At 45.2% G+C, this 9956-nt stretch overlaps 1 protein-coding gene across 1 annotated transcript in view; it reads right to left on the bottom strand.

The window, feature by feature from the left end:
* Positions 1-9628, bottom strand: part of LOC141057229 (UTP--glucose-1-phosphate uridylyltransferase) — a 16979-nt gene extending 7351 nt beyond the window's left edge. Inside the window, exons 1-5 of the mRNA XM_073553757.1 lie at positions 9421-9628; positions 7945-8078; positions 5107-5404; positions 2209-2406; positions 1866-2108 (exon numbers count right to left, since the gene is read on the bottom strand). Coding sequence (XP_073409858.1) covers positions 1866-2108; positions 2209-2406; positions 5107-5404; positions 7945-8078; positions 9421-9501 — 954 coding nt within the window. The 5' untranslated portion in view covers positions 9502-9628. The remainder of the gene's footprint in view (positions 1-1865; positions 2109-2208; positions 2407-5106; positions 5405-7944; positions 8079-9420) is intronic.
* Positions 9629-9956: the final 328 nt, after the last annotated feature.

The following is a 9956-nucleotide window of genomic DNA, read 5'->3' as shown; positions in this document are numbered from 1 at the left end:
AACATACATACATAATATATATATATATATATATATATATATATATATATATATATATATATATATATATTTGTATTGGGGTTTGTTTTTTGACGGCACTATTTTGGCGCACATACCAAAATGATCACTTTATGGAAGATGCAGTAACAAGAAAATTCTATTTATTTTTTTTATACAACATTAAACTATTTTGATAGATCAGACTTTTATGGATCTGGTGATAAACTTTATTTTTTCTCTTTAAATATAGATTTTTTTTCCCTGGGGAGACTGGTGGTGATTTTTATACTTTTCACTTCCTTTAGCTCCCCTTAGGAGATTCAAACCTGCCAGCGCACGATAGCAGTATATAATCCTCATCACGGCATTCTATTAGCTAGTCTTCACAGGAGTACCAATATGGCTACTCATTGGCAGCCTGTGACTGTTCTGTGGAGGCGCTGAATAGTCACTGACAGCGGCATTTAAAAGGGTCAACAGCAGGGATTGGAGCTAGTTAAAATTGCTGCAGATAGACGCAGATGCCGGCTGTGTCATACACCAGGTGTCTGCCTTATGTGAAGCAGGTGCATAGCTCCTGACTAGATCCATGATGGATATATCAGTCATGGAGTGTTAAAAGGAACCTGTCAGCTGTTTTGGCCGCTATAATATGTGGCCACCGCCTTTCAGGGCTTATCTACAGCATTCTATAATGTTGTACATAAGCCCCGATCCGACCTGCAAGATAAGAAAAATAAATTTATACTCACAGGGGGGCGGTCCGTTCTGATGGGTGTCGCAGGTCCGGCGCCTCCCATCTTCTTGCAACGCCGCCCTCCTGCTTGTTTCCTCGCTCCTGCGCAGACGTACTTCAGTGCGCAGGCGCCAGGAAGGGTCAGAGAGGCCCAGCACCTGCGCACTGAAGTACTTAACTCTGCCCTCAACAGGGCAAATCATTACGCCTGCGCATCGCAAGAAGATGGGAGGTGCCGGACCCGGACCTGCAACATCCACTGGACTGGAGCGCCCCCGGGTGAGTATAATAAAACTTGTTTTTCTTATGTTTCAGGCTGGGTCAGGGGCTTATCTACAGCATTATAGAATGCTGTAGATAAGCCCTGAAAGGCAGCGGCAGTATCTTATAGCGGCCAAAACAGGCGACAGGTTCCCTTTAAGGGATTAAATTCCTTATATTCCTATATCTGAGCCACAAAGACACTAATAACATGATACACTGAATAAAGCACACAAAAGGTGACAACTGTATGATGGATGGAGCACTAGGAGGTAGTATCTATATATGTACGTACATACACATGCATATAACATAAAAGATATGGAGGGAGTCCATGGCACCTGAAAGGTATATGGAACATGAGAAAAATATAAAAAATTCCAGAACTTCTACCTTTAATTTCTTTTCCTTTGATTCTATTGTCTTACATTACAATGAAGACAGAAAAATAGAACAATTTTCTATTTCCTCACTGTTCTGTGTGTGGCCGTAAGACAACCGACTGCAGCAGGAGCCTCCCCACTCTCTACCCTGTCTCCACTAGAGCACAGAGCTCTTAAGACCTGACTAATGGGCAGGGCACAGACTGTCCATCACCAGTGACCCATTAACTGCTGGATTTCCACAATACTGGCTATTTTGGGATCATGCAGTAACTGCTGCAGAATAAAAGGCGATAAAGACGACAATATGTCTCTTTTAAATGTCCTTGGTAATTTCTAGGTCTGATGTCGCTTTATCTAAGCGGTTGGGACAGCGGGCACAGGACGCCTGCCACTCCTTCTAGGAGGAGAGCAGTGAAGCTCTTGACAACACAAAGCAAAAACACAAGATTATGTAATGCCGCGGACACGGCTGCCGTCCTTACCTTGGTGAAGGAGCTCCCCAGCTTCGTGAGAGGCACGGTGGGGAATTCTCGCTTTTCGCTCATGGTCAGCGATCCGGCATTAAGGCTGTAGAGGTTGGACATGACCAGGAGCAGATCAGACGTGGTTTTTACAGGCAGGAAGCGGCTTCGAGGAACATTGATGCCCAGAGAATTCTCAAAACTCTTAACAGCGGCTCCGACGGCGGTCTCCAGCTGAATGACGTTCAGTCCTCCATCCAGGGTCTGCGAGGAGATTGGCACCAGGGGTTTTTATTTGCACCGTAGCAGGATGGACACAATTTCTAACATTATATGCAAAAAAAAAAAAAACTGGAACACAAACCTTCGGGTTAACGATGATTTCCATGTCAATGGCGTTGGCTTCCTGCAGCCTCTTGATTGCAGACAAGGAGATCCACAAATTGTTTGTGTTGAAGATCTTAAATTTTGACACCGATTTAAACTCATCCACGTGAGGTTTGGGCACCTGAGCGATTTCCACCAGTCGCAGCTTCCCTTCGTACTGAGTGAGCGTACCTCCCTACAGGAGGGGAAAGAGCGGAGAATGTGTGCCGGACGTCATTATCACCATGCAATCATTGACCGACCCCAGAAACGTCAGTAGTCAGCAGCGCCTACCCCAACCCTGTTCATGAGGTTCAAAACAAATCTGTCTATAGGAGAGTATTTGGGTCACCTTATTTTTATTTATCTTAAATGCATATATTTGGGATTAAATATAATGTTTGCAATTAAGTTTCATTAAAAACTTTGCACCATTTGCCTTCTATAGCTTCCGCGTTGCTGGCTACAGAATGAGTTGATCTGACATTCTAACTGGAGAGTTCAAACCTTTCAGCCATTTTTGCTTTTTTTCTGAACTCCATTCAACTGATTTGACCACGGACTATTTCTTAGTTGAATGCCCTGGGTAACAAAAAGCCAAAGAGTGCAAAATTTGTTACTACGGTAAATTTTTTGTCGCAAAAATTATTTTATGCCTCGAATACATATAAGGAAAAAAAAATAAATTGTCCTCATATGTGCACCTCACCTTATCAGTCTGATCTAGCAAAGATATGCACGCTCTGCTTGGCTGAGCATGCAGCACATCTCTAGTGTAAGAAATGATCAGTCATGCTAAAATTTAACATGCCCAGTCCTTCACCTTTACTTAAAATGTTTTTTTTCCCCCATAACTTTTTTCCTAGATCGCCCCCAATAAAATCGCAGGTCTTGCACAGTGCAGAAAAAAAAAAAAAAAAGAGCTGAAGGGAGCATTGATTAGGGACTGTTAGACGCCCAGCAATCAGCACCACAATGTTCAGCCATCCTTGTACATATATCAGATTTAGTTCTGGTTACATACACACATTATCATTTTTAACAACATGGGTTATTGTTATGCACTGGAGATGGGAGACAAAAGGGGGGGAGGGGGGTGGTTCTAGCCAAAAAGAAAAGCAAACTGCAAAGAAAGTGCTGATTGGAAAGAGAACCATCGCCTTGTGTCACACAAATCTATAAAGTGAATTCCATTTTTATGTTACTCATAAGTGACAAATCTTCAGCAGACCTCCCAGACCTGCATCTAAAGTCAGCCGTGGGGACAGGTCCAATGTGATCAAATGTTCAGAACTACATTCATTATGGGAATATTCTCTCTAAAATGACCTACACAGACATTTACAAAGCTCAAAACTATTCCCCATTTACAGCAAAGCAGAATATAATATCAGCATTGCTCTACAGGGAAAATTCTTGGACAACTTCTATCTACTATGAACCTAGAGCCGCAATAGTGCCGCGCCCTGTCGGCTTTGGCGAGCAGCAACAGCACCGCGCCCCGTTGGCTTCGGAGAGCTGCAACAGCACCGCGCCCCGTCGGCTTCTGCGAGCACCACCACCACTTCACCCCGTTGGCTTCTGCGAGCACCAACAGCACTGCGCCCCGTTTGCTTTGGCAATCCCCCAACAGCACCGCGCCCCGTCGGCTTCTGCGAGCACCAACAGCACTGCGCCCCGTTGGCTTCGGAGAGCTGCAACAGCACCGCGCCCCGTCGGCTTCTGCGAGCACCAACACCACTTCGCCCCGTTGGCTTCTGCGAGCACCAACAGCACTGCGCCCCGTTCGCTTTGGCGATCCCAACAGTACCGCGCCCCGTCGGCTTCTGCGAGCACCAACAGCACTGCGCCCCTTTGGCTTCGGAGAGCTGCAACAGCACCGCGCCCCGTTGGCTTCTGCGAGCACCAATACCACTTCGCCCCGTTGGCTTCTGCGAGCACCAACAGCACTGCGCCCCGTTGGCTTTGGCGATCACCCAACAGCAACGCGCCCCGTCGGCTTCTGCGAGCACCAACAGCACTGCGCCCCGTTGGCTTCGGAGAGCTGCAACCGCACCGCGCCCCGTCGGCTTCTGCGAGCACCAACAGCACCACGCCCCGTTGGCTTCGGAGAGCTGCAACAGCACCGCGCCTCGTCGGCTTCTGCGAGCACCAACAGCACCGCGCCCCGTTGGCTTCGGAGAGCTGCAACAGCACCACGCCCCGTCGGCTTCTGCGAGCACCAACAGCACTGCGCCCCGTTGGCTTCTGCGAGCACCAACAGCACTGCGCCCCGTTGGCTTTGGCGATCCCCCAACAGCAACACGCCCCGTCGGCTTCTGCGAGCACCAACAGCACCGCGCCCCGTCGGCTTCTGCGAGCACCAACAGCACTGCGCACCATTGGCTTTTGCGATCCCACCAAAAGCGCCGTGCCCATCGGCTTCGTCAAGTTGCAACAGTGCCACACCCCGTCGGCTTTGGCGAGCCACAACAGCACCGCGCTCCGTCTGCTTTGGAGAGCCGCAACAGTACAGTGCACCGTCTGCTTTGGAGGGCCGCAACAGTACCGTGCCCACGTAACTCCCACAGGACCGTTGCCCCATCAGCATTGGGGTATGTGGACAGTACCGATCAGCATCTGCCTACTCTGACGTCTCAATGCCCAGCACTACCTACCGCTTTACAGAATTGGCAGCAGCAGGCTCTAGAAATCAGCTGATCACCAGGAGGAATCTTTCGGAGGAAACATTTGGACAATACCTTGTCCCAGGCACTTTGCAATATGGTGCAAAGAAACAAGTTACTATAGGCCGTTATAAATACATGCACCCCTCCCCCTCACGCTTGGACTTCTTCATGGTGTAAGTGGACAAGTCGTCACCAGATGGATGGTTCTATCAAGCTACGACATTCACCTTGACATCGGCCCTCGTCTTGTCTGTAACCTCCATGACAAATTCACAGCGCTTTCCATTGGGCGGATTCATGAGGTGATTGAGGATATAGAGGTCTACAGTAGCCCCGAGATTATCAATATTGGAGACAAAAATATATTCTTTTCCTTCATCTATGAGGGTGTCCAAAAGTCCTGAATTGTAAAAGCTGGCGTAGATGTCCCCGTGTCCAGGAGGGTACCAGGCTTCAGCATTCTCCACAGAATAGGACAGGTCCTTGGCTATCGGTAAGAGAGATTCCTTATTCACACGCGGATATCTGTAAGAGAAAGCAGATACTTAGGAAATGATCCCGTCTGAGATACTTGGCATTGTGGGGAAGGGTAGCGGATCAGAAAGGGTGCAACGCCCTAGCCAAAGTCTTATCCAAAGTCTGAAGCCACTTCCATCGGCACCATAGACACGGAGTGAAGCAGCGGGGAGCATGTGTGACCACCAATCTCCTGTGGTCGTAGAGTGAGAAGAAAAGGGATATAAAAAAAAAAAAAAAAAAGATGAAGGTATAACTTATGTATTATGTAATTATAAATCAAGGGTTATGTATCAGATGCATATTAATGCCCCCTTCTATAAGGTCAGAGGCACCGGAGATATTGAGTGCTCGCTCATTAGAGGGGCAAAACTAATGTAATGAGAACCGATAATTAGAACACTCCGCACCTCTATCATCTCCTGATCGAAAAGTTGGAGCTTAAAATATGGAATGTCATTAAAAACCAAAGTTATATAAAAATATTTCATTTCACGACACATTGACATATTTGCTGATTTGCAGAAGGAAATCCCCTTGAAAAATCAGTCTCATCGCGGAGGCACAAGAAACAGGAAAAATTAATATTTCATGGGCTGTACGCAAACTGACAGAAGACCTGAGATCAGCTTCACCGCGATCGGAACCAGATTTTTCTTCTCCAGCAGACATTCCTTGGTGGTTAGCGCAGCGTAAAGCGAGATACTCGCTCCCGGGATCTGTTCCTAATTTCCTCTTTTAAGGTTTCTCGGAAAATATTCAGGACACCGGTCAGTGCGCAGTATACCGTATTCTCCAAGGCCCCCAGAGCTGGAAGCAGCACAACATGCAGGCCCCTGGACCTCCAGGTGGACATGGTGGGAGAAGGTCATAGGAAGGATGTGTCTGCTGCAGACATATGGGAACCCGCCCCATAAAGGAATGAAAGCTTCATCTTGATTACTAGAGTTCCCAATTTACAGTTTATTGCTTGATCTACTTTATTTTTAGGGTATGTGAGAAAATCATTTAAATCATACAATTATTTGTGCTTCGGGGAACATTAATAGTCACCGACCACCTACAACGTTTACTCACTGCAGCATAAAAATTTACAAGGGCAATAAACCTGGAATTATCAGCATAAGCTGGCATGAGTATGTACACCATTTACGTGTATTCTGGATTTTTCACCTGTTTTCCTCCTTATACGACTGTTCTTTTTCAGGTGTCCTTGAATTAGTGGGTGGACAGGAGTCGCTAGGTTTCCCATTTACAGTACACAGGCATGGGGGATTCCTGCTGTTCTGTCTCTATATGAATCAGCAGCAGCATGGAGAACACTACGGAGAAGTGTTTGATCTGGGATGAGAAACACTTACTAGAAAGCAGCACCCTCTGTGTGTGTCTCTCTGCCTCTCTCTGCTCCTCCCTCTCCATAGACTTCAATAAGCAGCTGTAACTGATTCCACGACAGATGCATTAGGCTTTGACCAAGATGAAATTATAGCTGTTTTTCAGTTTGGAGAGAAGAAGCCGAATTCTCTGCTAAGATATATTGCAGTTTATTAAAAGTTCTCGTCCTATTGATTTATGTAAAATTTGTTGAAATGACTGACCATGGAGAGTGTACCTCCAGTGGCATAGCTACACCTTTAAAAGGAAAAACTCAAGTTTTAGAATTCAAAAGAGATGATCTACACTTTTTATTAGCTATAAATACTTGTACATTCCTCAAGTTGGAGGAGAACAAGACAACTTTAATTACTGCATCCCTTTACTTCCTCCCTGCTGATTTCTGCTGCTGGAGCACATAGAGATATAGCCAACAGATCTTGACTACATCTTACGCACACAGGTCATTACTAGCCGATTACGAGTCTCTACGTGAACTTGCTGGTTTATATAAACATCTGATAGCACGGTTTCAACCAATCTCTCTCCGCAGTGCTAGTGGGGCATGAACAGAAGAGCGAACTGACACTAATGAGGTAGAAGAATGGCAAGTATCATGCCAATTTAAAGATTTACGGACGACGTGATCGTGGCCGGACTGCAGCTCCGCTGTAGACTTTGTGTTAATGAAGAAAGGGGTCAGCGGCACAAAATATATAGCTCTGAAAATGGTGACCACAAAGCAGGATCTGAGGGCACTGTCAAGTTTTTATTTCTCATCGGAGGTATGTGTTACGCTCTTGACGATTTTCTTCTTGATTCCGGAAAACATTTATTATCCTAACTACAAATGCCAGAAAGGACTGAAAACACCTGCCTGTGATCATCAGGCCTAGATTTTATGCTGCCTTTATAAGCAGATCCCGGGTGTATAAAAGCAGTTTAATGAGACAGAAACCAGGATGTTTCAGGTGTTTCCAGACAATTGCAGTAAACAGCTCAGCTTTACAGACGGTATTTTAATTACTTATGCCAAGGAATGTTATCGTGGAGAATTTTTAACTATGTACAGTCGTTTTCTTTTTTTAAATTTTATTTGCAACCTCACTGAATAAATCTTTCCCGAAGAAAACATTAAATCCGTCATCTAAAGCATCAGCACCGCTATACCGCACCTGCTCTGGTTGAAAGTGTAGATCTTCACCCGGCAGTGGCTATACTTCTGCAGGATTTTCTTGGTGTCTTCATCAGTATTGAAGGAATTCATCAACACAAGAGGAACGTCGGTGTTGTACGTTTTGTTCAAGTGCTAAAATGGCAACCAATAGGTACAAAAACATTCTGTATCAAGACACCAATAAACCATCAAAAACACAATAAATAACCTGAAAATACAGAGGCCCAGTAACAATAACCCTGAAGGAGATTACATCTACAATACCAAGACAGGTTATTACACTTGGGGTTAATTAGTTTGGAGAATCGAAGGCTTAGGGGTGATCTTATTACAATGTATAAATATATGCGGGGACAATACAAAGACCTTTCTAATGATCTTTTTACTCTTAGACCTGTGACGGGGACAAGGGGGCATCCTCTACGTCTGGAGGAAAGAAGGTTTAAGCATACTCACAGACGCGGATTCTTTACTGTAAGAGCAGTGAGACTATGGAACTCTCTGCCATATGATGTTGTAATGAGTGATTCCCTACTAAAATTTAAGAAGGGACTGGATGCCTTTCTTGAAAAGTATAATATTACAGGGTATATACACTAATTTCCTTAATATTGCGTTGATCCAGGGAGCTAGTCTGATTGCCGTATGTGGAGTCGGGAAGGAGTTTTTTCCCCCAATGTGAAGCTTACCGTTTGCCACAGGGGGTTTTTGCCTTCCTCTGGATCAACATGTTAGGGGGCAGGTTAGGATAGGATATGGGTTGAACTAGATCAGGGGTGGGGAATCTTTTTTCTGCCAAGTGCCATTTGGACATTTATACCATCCTTCGGGGGCCGTACAAACGCCGCCCACAAAGTACATCCTGACTCTGGCACTGGTTTCATGACTTACTCTTTCATTGCATGCCCTTCAATGTTCAGCAGTGAACACTGCGTGTGTGTGCGCTAACAGAGCAAGAAGAAATTAATGAAATTGTGTCAATCAAAATACAGCTCCCTGTCAAAGAATGCAGTCCCTGAGAATCTGCTCGGGGGCCTGATAAAAGGTCATCGAGGGCCGTAAATGGCCCTGGGGCCTGAGGTTCCACACCCCTGAACTAGATGGACTTAAAGTCTTCCTTCAACCTTAATAACTATGTTACTATCTTCTCCCCGTGTTTGCGTGGGTTTCCTCCCGCCGACCAAAGACATATTGAGAGGGAACTTGGATTGTGCTCCTCAATGGGGACAGTGATGGTTAAGTTTATGAAGCGCTGCGGAATATGATGGCGCTACATCTCCACCACCCTGTTTGATGCTGCATTTCCCAAAACTGAATATTCCTACTTGGCCTCAAATATATACATTATTCCTTCATGACTCCTTTCACCTCGGAAATATGCCAAATGGTTTCCAATGAAGGGGGGGTCATTAGTTCCAAGATGGCACTTGCCCTCGGAGGCCCACCAAACCCATGATGTATGTACATAGCTCACCTCTATTTGTTTCACAGTGAGATCGAGGAAGGTGTTCTCATTACGAACTCCTATCAGACTTTTCGGGCCTTTACATCCCATGCTGGTTCCCAAACCTCCATTGAGCTTGACGACGACCAGCTTGTTGAGGACAGACGAGATGTTATCCGGCAGACCTTTAGACTTTATCTTCTCGTACGGCTGAATCTGGAATAGAAAAAGCACTTTACAGACAACTACTTACACTTCATAGAAACACTTATCGCCATTTGCACACGGATTAAAAGGCTTCTCAGGTTTCGGAAAAATACTCTCCCCAGGCTGTAGTTTATTTAACCCCTTAGTGACGGAGCCAATTTTTAAAATTCTGACCAATGTCACTTTATGTGGTGATAACTCTGGAACGCTTCAACAAATCCCATTGATTTTGAGATTGTTTTTTCGTGGCACATTATAATTTATGATAAAGGGAAATTTAGGGTGATATGTTTTGTGTTTATACATAAAAAATATCAGAAACTTGACAAAAATGTAAAAAAATTGCAATTTTCAAACTT

The sequence above is a fragment of the Dendrobates tinctorius genome, unplaced genomic scaffold (assembly GCF_039654945.1).
Source record: "Dendrobates tinctorius isolate UK_male_01 unplaced genomic scaffold, ASM3965494v1 ptg000203l, whole genome shotgun sequence".
Lineage (NCBI taxonomy): Eukaryota > Metazoa > Chordata > Amphibia > Anura > Dendrobatidae > Dendrobates > Dendrobates tinctorius.
Note: the sequence above shows the minus strand (reverse complement) of the source record. Positions and strands in the feature narration are given on the sequence as shown.